We start from the raw sequence: 20897 nt of genomic DNA on the forward strand, positions 1-20897 counted from the left end.
TGGTTCCATGGCCAGAGATTGAAGTCAGGTTGCAGCAGTGAGAGTGCTGAATCCTAGCCACTAGACCACCAGGGACCAGCGGCCAGTGACAAGGCCGTGGCCCATCAGCTTTGTAGAAATAAATTTCCACAAAGAGATATAAAGTAGTGAAAAAAATAAAGTGTTTATTAGGAGGAAAAAGAGTACATGTGGATAGACACACAGGCAGACTCAGAGAAAGAGTCACACCCTCGTGGTAGTTTGAATCACTTATATGGGGCATTTCTTGTGGGTTTCCTTTGGCCAATCATCTTGCTCTGCCTGGTTCTGAGTTCGTATTTGGTTTATCTCAGGGTCCTCCCATGTATGCGCGTGCATCTCTTAGCCAAGATGGATTCTAGCAAAGAGGTCTATGGGTAGGTTGACATCACCTACTATGGGGTGGCATCCCCTACATTTTTAACCTCCAATAAGCCTTTCTGTGCATGTGTAGTCAGGAAGGTCTCCTTGACCTTGAGAATGAGAAATATGTGGTCTTTTATCTCTTATCTGGGCAGGGGCTCAGCTTCTCCTCCCCTTGCTATTATCTTTATCTTGGAGTATCTGTCCACAAGGGACAAAGTCCAGCTGCTCAGCCTGGGGTCCATCTATCTCCTGCCCCAGTATCAGCATGAACTCATGATTTTTAACATATTACAGATAGATAAATGTAGACAAGATATAGATATGTGTATATATTCATACATATATTTTCTAGCTCTTTCTGCTGAGAGGGCCTAGAAGCAATGGGCACGTCTAGCACCCAGATCTTAGTTTCCAAATATCATTTCCCAAGAAGAGGCTCCATCAATCCTTGGCGAGGAATTCCTGGGTAAAGACAGGGAAAGAACAGATGGGCCTAAAACATTTTGTGGTGGCAAAAAGTAAGGAAGTACTCAAAAAAGTATAGGGGCATGTCAAAAGGACAAGAGTCAAAGTAGGGCTTCCCTGGTGGTGCAGTGGTTGAGGGTCCGCCTGCCGATGCAGGGGATGCAGGTTCGTGCCCCGGTCCGGGAGGGTCCCGCGTGCCGCGGAGCGGCTGGGCCCGTGAGCCATGGCTGCTGAGCCTGCGCGTCCGGAGCCTGTGCTCCACAACGGGAGAGGCCACAGCAGTGAGAGGCCTGCGTATCGCAAAAAAAAAAAAAAGAGTCAAAGTAAAGGATAAAATTCCAAACAGTAAATGTAGAAGGAATGGTAGAAATAGACAAATGACAATTTGCAAACAGCACAGTAGTAATTGTAATAATTGTTGCAGGCAAGTATCATTAATGGATGCTAAAATTAGTGGAAGAAAGTATGATGAGAAGATACTTGCATAGTCTCAGAGTATTTTGTTTCCCTTCTTATTTCCCTTTTCAGACAATGAGAAATCTGGTTCTTTTATATATAATATAGGTACTTATTGTTCAATCCAGTAATACACATAAATTCAGAATGCTAACCCTTAAACATGAAAAATACATTCATCAAATAGAATCTGTCGTTAGTCTTTGACAGTGTATGGTAAAAATACATTTTTTCAACCTTAAATTAGTTCTTCCCTTCCCCACTCCCCTCAGTGTGGTTATGTTACTCATTTTTAATACAATTAGGTTTACTTTTTACTGTTTGCATTCCATTTTGGATCCTTCCACCCTCCTCCTTCAAACACACAAACATTTTGGTTGTTATTTATTTATTTATATAGTCATTATCTGGTTATGTGACACATTACCATGGTTTGAAAATCTGAGCTATACAGAAAGGCATACCCAGCCAAGTTCTCTCCACCACTCCCTGTTCCTGACCGTGTTCCCATTCCTCTGTTCTTTCCACAGCTTTCCCACCCACCTTCTGTCGGTATCAATCGCACTAGTTTTTGGTTTACCCTTCCTGTATTTCTTTTTGCACAAATGTGCAGATACATGTGCATTTTCTTAGGGTTTCTTTTCTCTTCCATGAAAGAAAATGTAATATAGATGGAAAGACCATTCTGGTTGCTGGGTGGGACTGGAGGGAGGCTTGAGCGGATGTGAAGAGAACACTTGGGAAGCTGCTGCTGTGGACCAGGAGAGAGATGGGGGAACTGGTGCAGCTCCAGTGGCAGCAGAAAAGAGGACAGGTTTGAATGATGTTTGGAGTGATATTGTCATAATTTGGTATCTGATTTCCGAGGGTGACGTCATGGATGATGCTTTGGTTTCTGGCTTGACTGACTGGAAGGATGCTAGGGTTGCTCCCTGAGATAGAGAACACTGTAAAAGAGTCAGATTTGGTGAGGGGTCCCTCACATGGGTCTGTGTTTGGACATGTCGACTTTGAAGTGGCAATGGAGTGGGCACCTGAGGCATAAAGCACAGATTGGAGGGCTAAAGAGTTATTCCTCAAGCTGTGAATTCTGCCCTGATCTTCTGGTCAAGAAGTGAGTGCAACAGCATGGGGAAGAGGATCTGGTACCCAATTCCAGTGTGACACCAGCAGGGTGTCTTACAGTTCAACCCAATCCTGACACTATCCACCCTGAGACAGCATCAGATTCCACAGGTTGAGGGCTCAGTCCCACAAGATTCCTCTTTACTTCTGATGCCAATTGCAAGCTCAGGTTGTCACCTGTGCTTCTGACTGCCTGGTTATAAATCGGAGGTTCCCATGACCTCTTCCTTAGGTTCAATTCATTTGCTAGAGTGGCTCACTGAACTCAAGAAACCGGTTTACTCACTAGAGTACAGGTTTATTACAAAGGATATTAAGGGATATGAATCAACAGCCAGATGAAGAGATGTATAGGGCAAGGTTCTGAACAAAGGAGCTTCTGTCCTTGTGGAGTTTGCAGCCTGGCACAGTGGCACATGGAAGCATTCTGGTTCACCAACCCAGAAGTTCTCTGAGCCCCATCCTTTTGAGTTTCTATGAAGGCTTCATTGTATAGGCACGATTGATTAAATCATTGGCCATTGGCAATTTAACTCAGTCTCCCGCCCCTCTCCCCTCCCTAGAGGTATGGGTATAGGGTGGAGGGGGAGGGAAGTGGGTGGGACTGAACTCTCTAATCACCCGGTTGGTTACCCTGGTGATCAAGTCCCCATTCATAGGTTCTGTAGGGCCTTTCCCAAAGTCACCTCATTAACACAAGGAAAGATACCTTTATTGCTTTCATCACAGGCTATTTCAAAGGTTTTAGGAGCTCTGTGCCAGAAATGGGGATTAAGACCAAATATACATTTTCAATTATAAATCACAGGGAGATATTCCAGTCCAATGCAGAAGAACAAAAACATAAACAAAACCTTGGTAGTCACTCCATCTTCTTGCAGAAGGCTGGCTGCTCAGGGCATGGTGTCCACCAGAGGATGTGCCTTACCAGTGGGTGATGTCAGAGGCACAGGGCAATCCCTGCCTCTCAAGGTGGAGGTGGGATGGCAGAAGATTGGGTCTACAATTGTGCCTGATTTCAAGTCTCAGTGAAAAATTTGCCTGCCATATCAGTAAACAAAAGATGCTGTAGCCATCAAGCCATCACATTACAGCCATCCCTGAAGGTGGGTCCTGAGGAGACTCAAGATGGAAACAGGATGCCCACCACCAAGCAGTCATCACTGCAACCACACCCCAGTGATGCACCCTGAGGAGACTCAGGTTGAGAAAGCGCAGGATACTGGCCCCAGATAGCTGAGGTGCATATCAAAGGAATGATATCAGTGAGTCCAGACTCTTACATCTTCCCATACATAGAAAAGTGCTAAATTCCTTAACTTGAGATGTCTGGTTTTCTTTAATTAACAGTAATCTTTTGGTGTTCCAACTACCTGGTCTTTGTTGCAAAAACTCCTGTATATCCTGGTTCCTCCCTTACCTCTTCAGAGCAATCTCTCAGAGCTATCTGAGAGGTTACATCCTGGGCTTAAGTCCTCAGTTTTGTCCACCAAATAAAACATAATTCTCAATTTTTTTAAGTCAACAAAATCACCCTAAAATGCTAATGATACCATATTTGAACTAACCAGCTAAATGACATTCCCATAGCCCACAACACTTACCTGGGGCCTTGGCTAACACAGAAGAGCCCCTGCCTGAAAAAGTAGGGTGGGGTGTCACTGGAAGAGAGGGCCAAACTTCTTTGCTTATCCACAGAGCAGGGAGCTATCCAAAGGAGGCCCTGCTGAAGCCCTTGGGAAGAATGTAGAGGGGTCGGTGTGAGTTGGAAGCGTAGATGTCACAAGCCGTCTTGTGTTGTAGACTCTCTGTGCCCCAGCCCACCCCCCAGCTTTCAAGGGTGGAGGTAAGGAGGTAGAGAACACTGCAGTCTCCAGAGCTCATTTCAACGAGACACCCCTATTCATGGATAAGAAATGTTTTGAAAAGTCTCTTGTGGCAAATGCTCAGAGCATGAGGGGCCCTGAGTGTGGATGGAGGTGAGAGTTTCCTGGGAGCGCTGTAACACACCAGAAGGGACAGAGAGGGAAAAAAGGGTGACACAGAGGTGGTGGTAGGCTCTGTGCCTCATGTTCGGTCCCTTGGCATCTCAACTCAATCTTCAGTTAGGAACTCAGAAAACAACAAAATGCTTAAACTTGATTTCCCTTGGGAATCAGTTAAAGGCCTGGGCTCTAGGGACAGTGAAGATGCTGTGGGGTGGGCAGTGTGTGGGGTGGAAGGGTGGGCAGATCGGGGGAGGCCCAGAAGCAGCACCACAGATGTAGAGGGAACACAGGAGGATTGATGGTGAGGGCTTTTGACTGTTTCAGGTTGAGGAATTTAGGTGCAGGCTAGGATTAATACAGTCCTCAAGGGGGACCCATTTGGTATCTGAATTAAATATGTATATGATGATAACATTAATAGAGTCCATTTATTGAGCAATGTGCTAAGTGCTTTTTATATGTATTATCTCATTTGATTCTATGCTCATAACTGTAACAGGTAAGTATTGCTATTGCTTCCATGGGGTTCATTCCTGTTATAAGTTCTTTTCTTTTTAACTCTATTTTTAAACTAAGTGACTGTAGGACAGCAGACTGTTCCCTTACAAAGGAAGTTAAAGGAATCAAAAAGAAATAAACTGAAAAGGAAGCTGAGGTGCAGAGAGCCTGACTCCTAAGCCTGTGCTCTTGGCCACTATATGTTCTCAATCCTCTCTTCCCTCTCCTCTCTTCCATCCACCCATCCATCCATCCATCCACCCATCTACCTTTCTGACTATTTATATCCACTTATAGACATAATTCCTCTTTAGCTGGGAGGTTGGATTAGATAGCCTAAAGGTTTCCTTCCAGCTCTTAGGTTCTATGAGGTGTATTTTAGCTTAGACTACCTTGTGATTATTTTTGGCAGGGTGTTGGTCTTCCTAATTAAGTTGCTTGGATGTGTTGACACATACACTTCAAGGCTGGCATGAATCAGTCCAGTCCAACCCCCCATTTTATGAATGAGATGAAGTGACTTACTAAAGCTCACCTGGTCCAGAGCTTTTTAAAAAGAATCCGTTTCAGATTATTTTGAACTCTGGATACATGGCAAGTGGTGAATAAAGACAGTGCTCCAGATAGGCAATGAGCAAGAGGGAATGATGGGTGGGATTTAGAACATCATCTGTTTTTACCTCACTGGTATGCTAAGTCAGTGATGGTGATGATGGTGGTGGGAGGGATGGTGATGTGGGTGATGACTCCTCCAGTTCATAGGGCCCTCATATCAGAAGGATTTGGAGAGTTTGCCCAATATACCTTCTTTCCTCCTGCTAACGAATGCCTGATTCATTCCTGAAAGACGCCTACCTTATTTTAGAAAATGCCCCAGGAATCTTGAAACCTCTGTCTCTTCCTGATTTTTAGCCAGAGTTCCCTCCTGTTATGTTTATTCTTTCCCTCCATTTGAAAAATAAATAACTATAGAGCAGCATATAGTTCCCTGAACCACAGTAAAAATAAGTTAAAGGAAGCAAACAGAAGTAAACTCTATGGTCATGGACAACAAGAGATTGATGATAAATGGCAATCTGGGTTTGGGGATAGAGAAGCTGGAAATAGCTGGTTCAGCCTTCACGGAGACAGAAACACCATATTCACTCTGATCCCTTTGTTTTCAAGTTCCGGGACTCACGGCTTGGGTGAAGTTGAGTCACTTGGAGAGCATGCCAAAGCCTACTTGTTAATTTGGACTTTTATCTGCAGCAAGCTCTCTCCGATTTCTTCAGAGCTGAACTGGGTGAGCTCTTGGCTGCCAAGCCTGTCTACATTTGCTCCCTTTGAGAAGGAAGGAATAAGACCCAGAAGGAATAATTCTGTCATTTATCGACTATCTATGCTATGTCAAGCACTAAGCTTTAGATTTTTTTATATCACTTGTTCATCTTAATAATCTTGAAAGCCTGGTATTATTATACCCATTTTACAGATGAGAACTCTGAGGTTCAAAAATTAAAGTGTCATCCCCACGGTTCCCTCATTGGTAAGTGATGGAGGTAACCTGAGCCCAGATCTATAGGCTCCATAGTCACTCACGTGAAGAAAAGAGCATGGGAGCACTGTATCTGCCTTCCTTCTTAGACTCTGATTGCGGTAGACGTGCTTTCTCCTGCCCATGCCCCTGGTTCTCCCCCTCCTCTAGTTTATGAACCTACAGCTTCATATTCTGACAGTATGATCCTTTTCTTCCTACAAAATGATCATGGATCGAGGATGAACTGGTTCATCTCACATATTTACACATATTCAAATTCTTCACCTCCGGCTCTAACTCATAACATCAAGTAGGGCCTGCTCTCCAGTCTTTCACTTGCTCTTCTTGCATGCAATAAACACCAACTTTTGCACACCTATGTACCCCCAGGGTGGCATCTGTCATACCACACTTCCCACTATGGAGGGGGCCACCTAAGAGGTGACTGGGTCCATCCCTTGACCTCTGTGTAGGATAGTGCGTGGGCCTGGAGAACTCTCAGGATGGCATATGAGTGGTGATTCAGAGGAGTGGCTGCCAACGCATCTGAGGGCACAGACCCCACCGGGCTAGGCTGAGGAGGGGCCAGCTCCTGTATTTGGCAGATGGTTTGTTTCCGGCAGCAGCAAGACTACAGCAGGCAGGGGATAGTGGAGAAATAAGGCCATGTGAAAGTAGAGTTGTCACTGTGGTTTTTAAACTCATATTTCTGCCTAAAATCCTTCAAAGGGGATAAGAACAACCCTGACCCCACTCTCACCTCTCCCCCAATCAGTTCTAGCTGAATGAAGAGCAGTCCTACCTGGGACAGGAAGATGGATACAACTCAGGACAGTGGATGTCCTCACTACCTCCCCTTGATGCTCTTCAAAATGAGGACAACCAGGTTTGGATTTATTATCCTATTCTTGAATCCCAAAGACCATCCTTAGAGCAAAACATGCTCTTTGAAGGCCAAGGACATGGGGAAGCATGGTATCTTTAAATAACAAGGGGACGGAGTATCTGAAATTGGGTGACTTGGGGAACCGGGCAGGATGAAAATATAGAGCAGGAGGGCAGGCTGTGTGTAACTCTGCTTTGTCTGGGAGAGAAATTGCCTTCACCAGGGAGTGGGATTTAACAGGATGTGGCCCTGACCAACCTGTTAGTGAGGCTTGTGTTAATGCCAAGGCCCCAGATTCCTACCAAGTCTTACTTTATAGCTGGCCCCAAGTTTCCCTATTTATCAGGGAAATTAATAAATAATAAAGTGAGCATTCTTTAGGTTGTGTCTTGGGAAGCAGTTCAACCAAATACAGCATGTCTGACCAGTATTGCGGGAGGGGGTCTTCTCTCTCTGGGGGGTGTCTGTGGTAAGATGTGGCTCAGACAGTCATGGGTGACCCTATTGGCTGTGACAGGCCAGGTCCTCACCCAGGGCCAGGAGTAAGGCATCAGCTTTTGGGTGTGTGTGTGAGAGTGTACACAGAAACTGTCACAACCACATCCCACATGCCATAGCAGGGCGCAGCCATTTGTTGTCCTTACCTTAACCTCCTCACCACTTGCAGAGATACAGAGCCTTGATGTGCTGGGTCCTTAAGGACACAGCCCAGAAACGCTCAGCAGACCTAAAGGGCACTTTTTCAACCCGGTTCCCTTTATCTGCCCCTCACATCTGGGGACCTTGGACTCCAACCAGGTCACGTCTCTGAATAACATTAATTTCTTAAGGGGAAGCAGGGGTCACGCCCAGCCATGTCTGATCTCCAAGCTTGTATTCACAAGCCCACACCACCTACCCACAGTACGCCCTTCCAGCATGTGCTCAAGGTGCATAACTTGGTCAGGGAACTTGGGATTAAAAACGAGTTATTATATTGCTACTTTCCCAAACTAAGTAAAAACCCACAACACTAAATACGATCCTGAACAACGTTTAATCTCTGATGTTTCGGAAGACACTTTAGATCTTGAAGAGCTTTAGGGCTGGGCCTTTGCTGGTGACTCCTTAGGATGCTGAGTGGAGGGACAAAGGGACCGCTGGAGGGGAGGGTCACGCGGCATGGGAGCGGCATCAGGCGCTCCAGCTCTGATCTCAGTTCTGTTACTAAACAGCAGAGTGACCGCGATGAGTCACTTCCCTTCCCCATCAGGGTGGGACTAGAGTGTCTCTAAGGCCCCTCCCAGCGCTGATATTCTATGAATAATTAGCAGAGCATGCACTGTGCTGATTTCCCATAGGAATTGAGGAAATCAGAAAACAACTTGTAATCGTGTAGACAAAGGGCTGTAAGAGTCCCTCGGTATTTACAAAGCCTCTGGGCTTGGGCTCCCATCTCACTGTTGGCCCAGCTCTGGGGTCACTGTGCAGACTGAGATCCGGAGCAGGAAGGATAGGCACATCAGAGTCAGGGACCACCGTAGTTTATTACTGAATTTAACAAGCCCACAGACAAGGCCCTCTCCAGTGGAGGTGTGCAGTGTGGGCACTCATCCTGACTTCTCAGGCCAGCAAGAGCTCTCCTGGTATCAGTCAACCAAGAGTTTTTAGGGACAGGGATGTGTCTGGTCCTTGGGACTAGGGACAGAGAGAAGGCAGCAGACGATGAGATAACAAACCAACTCCTCTTGGCCGCAGGCCCCTATCCGGGAGGCCAGAAGCGAGAGGGGAATCCAGCAAGGTCTGTGCCAGTCTCCACCCACTGCAGGGGTTCTGGGAGACCCACATTTCATGTGATCCTGCATTTGCCTAGTGTCACGGGTACATCCATTGTCCCATTTGACTTTTTTTTCTCAGGCTTAGCCACCCCTCTGCACTCAGTTCTGGCTTGCCTGAGCTCTACCCGATGTAAGAAAGTTTCCAACAAGTGAGGAATTCTGAGCAATGACTCTGTCATATAAATAGCTTCGGTGATAGACACAGCCTATACCACACACACACACCCTCCTGTGGAAATCATCTTCAGGGTGGTTCACGCAGGCGCTCATTGGTACAGCCACTCTGAATAGAAATGTGTGCTCCAATCTCTCCCTCGGAGAGAAGAGGACCTGCAGAGAAGCCGACCCCTGCCCAGCCCCTGACTTGTGAGGTGGGGTAGACTAAGTGGAGCCCTGGGTCTCTTCTCGAATAACGGGGTGCGGGAGGGGTTGTGTGGGGGTGCTGGTGGCCAGTGCCTACTTCTTCAACAGGCCCAGCTTCTTGAGAGCCTCCCTTCTTTTTTCATCAGACACACCTTTTGGGGAGATCTTGACACTGACACAGTGGGATCGAGGCAGCATGTCACGGCTCTGTCCTTGGTAAGACAGGCGCTTGGAACCCAGCTCATGCTCCGGGTCGGCCAACTTGCCCACCTGGATACCCTCGAAGTCCTTCCTGGTGCCCAAGGAGGCCGGGCGCGGCCGGGAGTTACGCAAGACGTTGGGTGAGATCTTGTCCAAGAAGGCTTTTCCCAGAGAGGTGCTGGTTTTGGGGCTGCAATCTTTCTCTGCTGAGAGGTAGCTGCTCAGCCCCACGCCTGAACGCTCCAGCGTGTTGGACTTGAAGTTCATCTGTCTCAGGCCAGGGACGCTGCTCTCCTGGAGAGTCAGCCCAGAGTCTGGCTTCGGCTGAGTGAGGGGACTATTTGCCCGTGGGGCCCTAGGGATAGGAATTGGCATGGATTTGTCAGCTGGAACTTTCCCTGGAGTGGGTTCCTGGGCAGGAACCAAAACATTGCCTGGAGAAGATGGCTGAGCTGGAGCCGGACCCGGAGCTTTCACTGGAGAAGGTCCCCGCATTGGTGCAGGTGCTGGAGCCTTTCCTGTCGCTGCTGAGACCTGAGCTGGAACCACAGGCGGAGCCGGGGAGGGGGCCTGAGTGCGCGTCTCCCTCAGCCTGGTGGAGGGCCTACTTAAGTGGGTGCTGGCCTCATCTTGGTCCTGGGGCAGCCCCAGCTTCTCCAGCGCTTCCCTGCGTGCTCTCCTCTGCTCCCGCAGTGATGACGAGGTGGGGCCCGAGTCTCCAGGGCCGGCCTCCGAGTGGCAAGACAGCCGGTTCTGGGGATCACTGTGGAAACCACCCCGGCTACTCTTCAGCACAATATTTGGTGGCAGCTTCCGTGGCTTAGGGGCTGTGAGGGGAGCCAGCCGGGCATGTGGAGCCCCCTCTGATGGGACAGGAACATCTTCAGCTTTTGCATTCTGAGAGGACACAGCTGGAGGAGGCCGAGGCTGTCCAGGTTCCCCGGTTGAGCCTTCCTCATTGGCTTTCTGGGACATGGCCTCTGAAGTGGTCTCCCTTTTCTGCTGGAGGCTGAGTGATGTGTGGACCTGGGGCCTGGGGCTCAGCTCCCCTGGCTGTCTGGGCAGGCCGCGTTGCCCACGCTGCTCTGGCTGGGTGTCCCGGAAGGCCTCTGGTGGGGGGATGAAAGCCCTGTCCAGATCAAGGGCAGCGTCCCGGGGGCCCGTCGGTGCCTGGGGGGGCTCACTGCTCTGGCCCACCTGCTCTTTCTCAGGCCCTGGGACAAGCCCGTCAGATACCGCTGGGGTGTGGCTGTTAGTCTGTGTGGTGCTTTTTCTGAGGATCTGGTCTCTGCCGATGTGGATATTTCTGGGGAGGCTGCAGGAGCCAGACCTGAGGCCCAGGCTTTGAGGCTCGGGCAGATGAGACAAGCTGAATGGAGTCACTCTTTTCGGCTCTGTTCCTTGCTGAACGGTCTCTTTCGGATGTCCTGTGAGGGTCGGGAAAACAGGCAAAGAAGAGTGCGTGGTGAGAACCCTGCTGCCAGGCGGAAAGAAAACACCTCCCAGACTCTGATCTCTAATTAGCAGTGGATGGGTTTTGTTTTTTGCGGTTCCTTTGCTCTTAAAGGGTAGAACTCTTGTTTGGATGTCATTTAGACTAACAGATCAGTACTAGCAGTTTCCCTTCAACCAAGGATTAATGTTTCCTGATGGCTGGGGAAAGGGCAGCCCCAGACAGCTCCATGTTCCTGACTCAGGCTCTTTCTAACCCTCTACAGAGGCAGGGTTGGTTGGGGTTCAGGACAGTCCCTCTAGCTATCCTGGGGCCCTCAGGTAACTGAGCCCAGTGGGAGCATTCAGCATTGAACATGGTCAACAGGTGATTTGCTCTTGCCGGACCAGGCTTCTGCCTTCTTCTGCCTTCACTTTCTATAGGCACCTGGATGATTCTGTAATGGCCACGGCTGTCCCCACATCACAGAGTGACAGGGGCTCTTTTCTTCCAGCGAGTAAGCACGCGTATCAGGCCCACTGGACCAGGAAATCAGCACCAGGCAGCAGAGGAAGCCCCACCTCCCCACTTCCTCCTCTATCTCAGGGAGGGTCTAACACATTGTCAATAAATATTTGCTAAATGAATGAATAAGTGATCACAGTCCGGATACCAATGGGTCTGTCTTCAGGAGTAAAATGCCCCCCTCGCCCTGGGGCATATGGCCCTGCACTCATGGCCACACTTAAATGTCATCTTGTTTCCCGTCTACTGAGCCTCAACGCCACTCCATACTCTCTCACAAGGCCCTTGAGACGTCACCCACTGAAGTTAAGGGAGCCCTTCCCTCTTCTTATCTCCTGCAGCCTCATCCTCTGGGTCACCCAGATTAGCTCCACAGACTAACTTAGTTTTTCCAGAGCCAACCACCCACCCCTCCTTGAATCTCTCCCTCACCTCTGTGGTCATATTGCTTTAGAATTTCTCCATAAGAGGATGGGTGCTGGTCAAACCCCTTTCCCTCCCAGGCCTCTGATACTTCATAGAAAGACATAGAAGGCTGACTTGTCGGCAATCCCTCCTTCCCTGCAGGGACAACAAGGCTTTATTCCAGCCATGAGAATGCAGAGGAGAGCATTTGTTCCTTCTTCTGCCTGTGACCCTTAGAGCAGAGGGCAGACAAGATGGAGAGTGGTCAGAGGATGTACTGCTTTTTTGGGGGGTTTTATTTTTTGTTTTTTTTTTTTGGCCTCACAGCATGTGGGCGGGATCTTAGTTCCCCGACCTGGGATCGAACCTGTGCCCTCTGCAGTGGAAGCACCGAGTCCTAACCGCTGGACCTCCAAGGAAGTCCCCTTTTTTGATTTTTTTAGACACTCTCTCTTACCCTGGGCGGCAGGCTGGGTCGTGGGCAGTGTTCGGGGACCTCGGGGAGTTGTGGCTTGACCAGACTTGTCAGTGGACAGTGCACTGTCAGTCTCGGTGTCCAATGAGCCAATGGTTTTCTCTAAGAAGAGCAGACACTCCTTCTCTTCAGCGGACAGGAAGTCGTAGCTGCTGTCACTCTAGAGCGAGGAGAGGGTTCTGTGAGAGGTAGCTCCCCAGAAACTGGCGGGGCCCAAGAACCACCCTGCGCTGGGAAGGATTGCTGAAGAGCTGGGAACCTCTCCGTCATGCCACTCTGCAGACCTGCTGGAGCTGCTTCCTGAAACTGCAGGCACCAAGGAGGGCAGAGACTGTCGGGCTGCTGTGCCAGTAACACCCAGCCGGGCAGGCAGATGGCAAATGACCTTTCTTTTGTTCACTCCTGGGTGGAATGCTTAGGGGCAAAGATCAGAAGCAGTCCCAGGTTCTAATTCCACTTCTTCTGTGTAACCTATGTCAAGTATCTCATTTCGCGTGTCTCCAGTGTTGTTCTAAACTATATGGGCAGCATGATGATTTGACCTTAAACTTGAATGGTATTGCTTTTAACTTTTCAAAGTACTTCTGCATTCTTGATCTGGCATGTCAAGGACAGTATGAGGACAAACAGGAAAGACAGCCGATTTATCATGACTAGTCACAGATCAATTTACTAAGTAATTTACACTTGACTTTGAAATGCATTCCATACAGGATTTTTTTTTCCCTTTTGTGTATTTACTTTCTTGATAGCATTTGGCTCTGGCTAACATTAAAAAATGTGTGCATTTATTTCTTAAGCAAATATTAATTTAAGGGAGGAAGGTGGAGAAACTGGTATGGGGTGAGGGGAAAGCAACTTAGTATTAAATATTAAGTAGAAATTAAAATAAATAATTTTCATTATGAGAAAGCACATAGGAGTGTTTGGGAGAACGGGTGAGGCCCTTTCAGATGGTTACTGCCTATGTTCTACAAGGCTAGGAAGATCCATGGGATAATCGCTCTCCAAAGTTGAAGGTTGAAGGGAGGACCAAAAGGGCAGATGGGAATATAGGAAATTTGGCCTGAGTCCCTTCCTGCCGTCTCTACATCTCTTCCTAATATTGGAGATAATTCAGAGTTATATATTTTCCAGACCCACTCAGATGTCCAGGAAAGATTTTGAGAAAGCCCTAAAAATATCTTAGGGGGAGGGGAGATGGTTGTTGGAATAACTTCTCCAGTTCCCCAGGCTCCTTAAAGAATCATATGTCAGTTGATTGAGGGAGGCTTACATGGTCAAGGGAAGTCCCGAATACAGCCCTTGGAAGCCTTGATGCAGACCCCAGAGGTTCCCTAAACAAAATCTTCTCTACTGCCCTCTTCCTACTAAAATAGTCTTCCAAAACTCCAATTCTGAATTTCTCCTTTACGGATGATTCACTTTGAAAACCTTTAATCCCTGTCACATTCTGTGTCCAGTAGTATGTAACTACTCATGTTGGCCTCTGCTTAACAGAAACTGAACGTGGTCTGTGAGGTCCCATCATCTAGGGTTAAAAAGAAATTATCTACAGATTGTCTGCACTTTAGGTTTTTTGTGTGTTGTGTGCTGCTTTTTCTACTTCATTTTTACATATCAAAACTCACCGACTATATCAAACATCTTTGACATTCAGTAGAGATCATTACGATCCTTAAATTATCAAATACCTCTACGTATAGGATATAGAACAATAAAGTATAAATTCTCAAAGGGTTATTATGTATGTGATGAGTACCCATAACAAAGGAATGCTTACATTTGGACATAGGACGGATTTACTCTGTCACACCAACCTTATAAGAATTGAGATTTAAATTCATGCCCAGAAAAATTACAATTTATTACATGTCACTCACAAATAGTTAAACACAGGGACTTTGGAAAATTCTCAGTCTCTGCTTACAGATAGGCTATTTCTTTTCTACATAGAAGCACGTGCTAAGTGCTTTACATGCATTTCATTCACTCACCTCAAGAACCCTATGAATTTGGTATTAATATTATGCCCATCTTAGAACTGAAACTGAAGCTTAGAGAAATTAAGTAATTTGTCCAAGGTCGTAGAGCTTATAAGTAGAGAACCCAGATCTGTTTGGCTCCAGAACCCAGGCTCTTAACTGCTCCGTGCTCTTTGATCTTTGTAAAAGATGGAAGTAACACTGTTCTTTGCAGAGGACTTCAGGAATCCACATGCTACAAGGATCTACGTTCTAGTTTCCACCGTGACCTCAGATCACTGACCCACTCTCTCATCTCAGTTAAACCACCCAACCTAATGAAAACTGGGAAAAACTCTCATTTGTCCTATTACTCTCTGGGGTTGTCCCACTCTATTCTCTGTAGAACCAGGGGTGACTCAGAGGCAGAATACCAACTGGTGTGATTCACTCCCTGACAAGGAAGATGAAAGACAAGGAGCAGTGAGCAAGGATGGTGGTGGGTAGGGCAGGGCAGGGCAGGGGTGCGGAGAGCGGGCCAGGCTGCAGACAGAGAGTACGTACAGATCCAGAGAGGGTGGAGGTGGTGCTCATCATGCTATCGCAGCTGCCAATGTGGGTCACGGGTTCCAAGCCAGGCCCTGCTGGCCACAGCTCTCTCTCGGGCATCGCCTGAAGCAAGGTGCAGGGGTGGTGAAAGGGGCTCTCAGAGGGGAAGCGAAGGGAAGCGAAGAATGTCCCAGGCCGGGCCTGAAAAGAGAAGAATCAAAGCCACGTGTGAGCTGAGCCAGGCTCCAGCGAGGCTCTGCTCAGGCCCTGGAGCAGCATGGCAGCAGGGACACCAAGCAGAGAGCTGGAAGGGGCCATGCTCAGCCATGACCCAAACCCAAACCCCCAGCCTGCAGGGGGACACATAAGCTGGACATGTAAGGACGCATAAGCTGGCTTACATACATGCAGAAGGTCAGACTTAGGTGGTGGAGAAGCAGTCTAGTCAGAAAAGAGATTCCATCATTTCTCTTGGTCACGTTTTTTCTCTGAACCAGGGAGCTTAACCTACATTTTCATTACTATAAACACTACATATTACAGGAGTTAAAGCTTGGGTTCTGGAGGTAGCTGGATCTGGGTTCAAATTCCAGTTCCACCATTTAAAGTGTTGTGATGAGGCAAATTACTCTTTGAATCTGTTTTTCTTCATTAAATAGGGTTAATAGTAAGACTAAATGAGAACCGATAGCACAGTTTAGTTTGTAGTAAGTAAGCAAACACTTAAGGAATAAATGAGTAACTACTACTGTTTTTGTAATAAGAAAAAGACAAGATCCATCTCGGATCAAAGTAGACTGAAGCAAGGGAAATAAAAGCTTTCTTAAAAAAAAAAGGAACAGGGCCCGTAATAGTACCTACCTTAAAGGGTTTTCGTGACTATAGAATGAAATACTCCATGAAAAACACTTTGTACAGTGCACGGCCCTGTAACAGTCAGCTGCTACCGTAGCCACATCATCAGCACCATCACAACGACCCCCACCTCAGCCACTGTCATCCCCTAGTCTGGGAGGGATGTGCATGGCACCCCAGTGGTGGACGGAAACCCAGTTTCCCTCTTGTGTATCACCCTCCTGATGTTGCATTTATTCCCAATGAGATTCCCTAATCTGTGTCAAATGGACAAGAGCAATGTTCTAGGTAGCTTTCTCCCAACTCCAACTCATAGGGAAAGAACAGTTTCAAGTTCATCGTGCCAACAGAAATAGCAAAGGAAGGTAGTGTCATCTTCCTTCAGGGAATCCCAGGGATTTTCATATTCTTGTTTGTGGGAAAAAGTCCACCAGAGCTGGAAAGGCCAAAGGTGACTCTCCTATGCTCAAATGAAATTCTAGAAGAATTAAGATTAAAAGACAGTTCTAAGATCAAGTAGGGACCTGGGGGAAGAGCTAGAATTAGAGTATACTTTGTCTGCTTCTGAATCCATATTTTCCCCACAATGCCATGCTTTATTTTCTACCATCTTTCCCACCTTCTGAATGCTAGGTAAAATGTCCTGGAAGATTGGGTTTTATTTGAGACCTTGAGACTTGGGCTTTAGATTCCAAGGAGGGTTGTCTTTTTTGCCTCTGCCAATAATTGCTTCCAGTGCCAAAGTCAGGTTTGGGCTGTGCTGGGTGAGTCAGTCTGCCAACCACCTAGAGCTGACAGACACAAGGCCTCACAGAGCTCCCTTCCTGCTTGGGAGGAGACCTTCAACTGGGGCAGGTAGGGAGGGGGCAGGACAATGGGGAAGGAAGAGGTAAGATCTGTTATGGGCAAGACACATGTAGTTCACGCGGGTCCAAAGACTCTCAGGAGAGAGAGGGAGAACCAGAGGGGACAGAGATACCAAAGAAACCCAGTGATAAATCAACATGGGGTAAGATAACTCCTGGGATTCCTTCATGAGGTTAGTTCCCCATTATCCAGAATCCCAAAGAAACAGAAATGTGAGAAGTCATGTGGATGAAGTTCAGTCACCTCAGCTAGCCTCTCCGTTAATGACTGTCTAGGTTCCAAAAGTACTGACTCATTCCTAACATTCTGAAGGGTTGAGACCACTACGACAAAGAGGATCCATTTCTCGTTAGCCTAGGCACACAGAAGGCACTCAAAAAATGCTGATGAATAAACGTCATTTGTTCTAGCGTCTACTGAGTTGACACTAGAACTCAGTTGACATTAGAACTAGTTGAACTGTTGGAAGGTCTCTTTTTTGGCTTCTACCCTATTACTGTAAGCTCTTTTAAAAAATTTTTAAAAAATACATTTACTTATTTATTTATTTTTTGGTGCATTGGGTCTTTGTTGCTACACGTGGGCTTTCTCTAGTTGTGGTGAGCGGGGGCTACTCTTGTTGCGGTGCGCGGGCTTCTCGTTGCAGTGGCTTCCCTTGTTGTGGAGCATGGGCTCTAGGCATGTGGGCTTCACTAGCTGCAGCACACGGGCTTAGCTGCTCTGCGGCATGTGGGATCTTCCTGGACCAGGGCTCGAACCCATGTCCGGCAGGCAGATTCTTAACCACTGTGCCACCAGGGAAGCCCCATGTAAGCTCTTTTTTAATATTTTGTTTCCCAGAAAATATATGGCTTAATGGAATTTGGGCAATGCTTTCAGTTACACTAACATTTATGAGTACCTAATAGGCATGGGGCATGCAAAACTTTGTTAAGACAAAGGTATTGTTTCCAAGAAGTCAGTGTAGATCCCAGGGTCTGTTTTTTTGGCTCTAGTTTTCCTATCTGTTACACTGGGGCAGTAACTATTAAAAGCGACGCACTGTAGAATGTTCTCTGTGAATGGATGAGCAGATGCTGCCTTTCCCTTTCAGAGAAAAATGACTACCCTTGTTCCTCCAAGCACAGTTCGGACTTTACAGTGGTGTGCTAGCCTCTCCTCCCTCCCAGGGCAGCCTAACACATTCTCACTTTGGAACAAAGGATGGCCTGAAGCAGCTGGAAGAGATAGAAACAATATGCTTTAAAAAACACACCAGGGTATAGCTTACAAAGTGCTTTCAGATAACCTGATACCTTAGGCAGGATGTGGCATTTTCTCCATTTGACAGATGCAAAAGCTGGGGCTCTTTCTACCTCCCCTTCCTATGGGAAGTAGGAAATGATTTATAACTGCATCTATTGGGCAGCCTGTGGCTCCCAGCCCTTCTAGAGGGCATTACAGCAGCTGTCCAGAGGCAAGAGGGCCGGGTACCTAAAGAAGGGCCACTGGCCACGTCTGACTAAACACTGAAAGCCCTAAGACCACTCTTCTCTGATTCAGATTTATGCATCCAGGCCAGCTTTTTGTCCCCACAATAGCTATTTCCAGAATAAGGGAAAGACACCAAATGCCACTGAAGCTCAAGTCATAGGCACAACAAAATCACTGCAGAGATTAACCTGAACCTGAAACCGAAGCTGAATGAGCTCTAAGGTGCTCACACCTCATCTCCACACCTAGTGTCCTGACCCGAAAAGTCTGAACCATAAAGACGTCTTCTCTTCTTCTCACCACCCTCTCCTTCCCTCACCAGTCTGACCTGACCTGGAGGCTGCATTTCCTTCCACCAACTTTACAACCTTGAAACTTGGGGGCTATTTCAGGGCAGCCATTGAAACCTGAGGTATTTCTACTTGATAAGAAGCCTGAACAGCATGCAAAACACTCAAGGTGAGAGTTCTGTATTTTTTAACCCTTGACCTCTTTGGGCAGCTTGAGGGGAGGAGGGAACAGGTTAAGAAATGTGCACAGCCTATATCGGGGCCACCCATGCAAAGGTACATTAAATATTAACTACTCCCTGAAACCAGTCAAGCCTTGGAGGAGAGTAAATAAATGGCGTGTGGAACTCTGGTATCTGGAGGGGGTGGGGTGGGAAGAGGCCTCCAGCTCCACTCCTGTTTGGCTTCTCTGTACCATCTGAACAGACCCAAGGCCCCCTTATCACCCTCTTCCTGTGACCCCATTCCTATATCCTCCAAGAGCTGAGCTCTCTCCCCAGTGGTCAAAGAGGTTTCCTGTTTCTCTTAGACCGGGTGCCTCTGCTTTTTGCTGACCACCCAAAATGTGCCTTGGGCTGGAGAACATCCTAAGGAAAAGGCCAAGAAGACTAAAAGTTGCACTGTGTGTGTATCCCTCTCCACAAGCACATGGGCAATTTTCTGTTTGTGTTTAAGCAATGATATAATCGCCTCTTTCACCAGTGGGTTTGAGGGAGAGGGTGGGTGGAAATATCACCTGCACAGAAGAACTTTGCTTGACACTGCAGCTTACCTTTATTGCTGACGAGGTCGCCATGTATGGCAGCCCTCAGTCAGTGAGCTTGGTGGGCTGGTTCTGTGGTGTGGGCTGAGCTAAATAAAGCCTAAAGCTTCAGTTGCTAGGACGAAACCCAATATATTCACTCAGGGCTTGTGTGCCAGGCCCTGGGATCCTGGCACTGGGTCTTCCCACTTCCCTCTTTCTGGAAGCAGGAGGAAAAGGGGAGAAGTTAGGGACCAGAGTGTTAATCCCCACAAGCTGGATGGCGGAGAGCTGACTTGCTACTCTGACTTGACTTCTACACCCAGCGTCCTTGTGCAGGGAATCTGGGCACACAGACTGCCAACTGGGACACCCGAAGGAAGTCAACGCAAAACCACAACACTGGTCTGGTTCTCCTCTCTGGACTCTGCCACACTGCTTTGGCCTGAGCCCCACTCGGAATTCCTACTAGACTCAACATGTTACCGTGAAATATTAATGTAGGTGAGGCCCCGGCACAGTTGAGTAGCTTCCTGTTTGCCAATCCCTGTGTCTATTCACAGGCAAAGTCAGAAATTTAATGAAGCTGAACTCAAATAGGCTTGACTTTGCAACTAGACTATCCGTGGGTTTTCCGAAGATGAGCTGGTAGCCTGAGCTGGCATTTTCCCAATGTAACCAAATCTCACACACCCTTACAAAAACATAGCACAGCTCACACCTTACACACCCATCCACAAAGAGCTCCATTATCACACTACCATTACTGAACACACACGCGCGCGCGCGCGCACACACACACACACACACACACACACACACACACTGCACCCTTCATTTAAATAACAATAGACATTGAGTTCATAAAGCCATGAGAAATTTGCCTGTTAGAATGGAAAACCAAAGCACTTTTCTTCCCCAGGCGATTTTCCATTTTAACCTCCTCTAACAATTCTCTTCCAAAATCACAGTGCAACTTCAATGATTCAGAGATGGAAATTTCTAAAACAAATCTGTTTTCTTGTTGTCAGCACAATAGGCTCATCCAACCTAAACAGGCAGATGGAAAAAAAAAATGTGTCTCAGCCTGGGTCTCCACTAAAACACTCCAATCTCAAGAAGCTACCAACTCACTCTGATCCCATACTGGACACAGGGAGTTGAGGAACAGAGAGGAAAGACCCCCACCTGGTGTATAAAGGGCTCCCCCCTTGCTGCAGAATAAGCAATAGTTAGTTGGTTAGGAATTAGCTCACCTTCACTGGGCGGGGGGCTGAAGAGAGGAAAGGAATACCCTTATATTTCAAAGGGCAGAGACGGAGACAGAGACTGCTTCCCCTGCTTCCCACTGTTTTCTTCTTTTGACCTCTCCCTGACTTACCTAGACAGGTAAAATCTTCATCCGCGCTGCCTCACCCCACCCTGGCAACTGACACTCAGCCAATCCCAGCCCTCCCTCCCTACTTCTCATTCCAGCTGTTTATCCAGGGCGGGCGTGGGAGGGGATGGCGCAGGGCGGTGCTGCTCTCACTTAGCCAATCGTCTCTTGCCCTCCCTTCCTCGTTGAGAGCCAATAAAGAGCCTTTAATAATAGAGGAGGGCTGGAAGGAGGGGGACC

General features: G+C 47.6%; 1 protein-coding gene across 2 annotated transcripts; it reads right to left on the reverse strand.

The window, feature by feature from the left end:
* Positions 1-8378: 8378 nt before the first annotated feature.
* LOC307185718 (specifically androgen-regulated gene protein) lies at positions 8379-20632 on the reverse strand. Of its 2 annotated transcripts, none has more exons than XM_079920146.1 (4): positions 20574-20632; positions 15068-15253; positions 12522-12699; positions 8379-11129 (listed from the first exon to the last, which is right to left on the reverse strand). In XM_079920146.1, exons 2-4 carry the CDS (start codon positions 15170-15172, stop codon positions 9595-9597), a joined length of 1818 nt encoding a protein of 605 aa, XP_079776272.1. In that variant the 5' UTR covers positions 15173-15253; positions 20574-20632; the 3' UTR covers positions 8379-9594. The 2 variants fall into 2 exon arrangements, with proteins under 2 accessions (XP_079776272.1, XP_079776271.1); XM_079920145.1 differs by having other exon boundaries at positions 20536-20630.
* Between the last annotated feature and the right edge of the window lie 265 nt (positions 20633-20897).

This window comes from Stenella coeruleoalba (genome assembly GCF_951394435.1).
Source record: "Stenella coeruleoalba genome assembly, chromosome: 1".
In the NCBI taxonomy this organism is placed as follows: domain Eukaryota; kingdom Metazoa; phylum Chordata; class Mammalia; order Artiodactyla; family Delphinidae; genus Stenella; species Stenella coeruleoalba.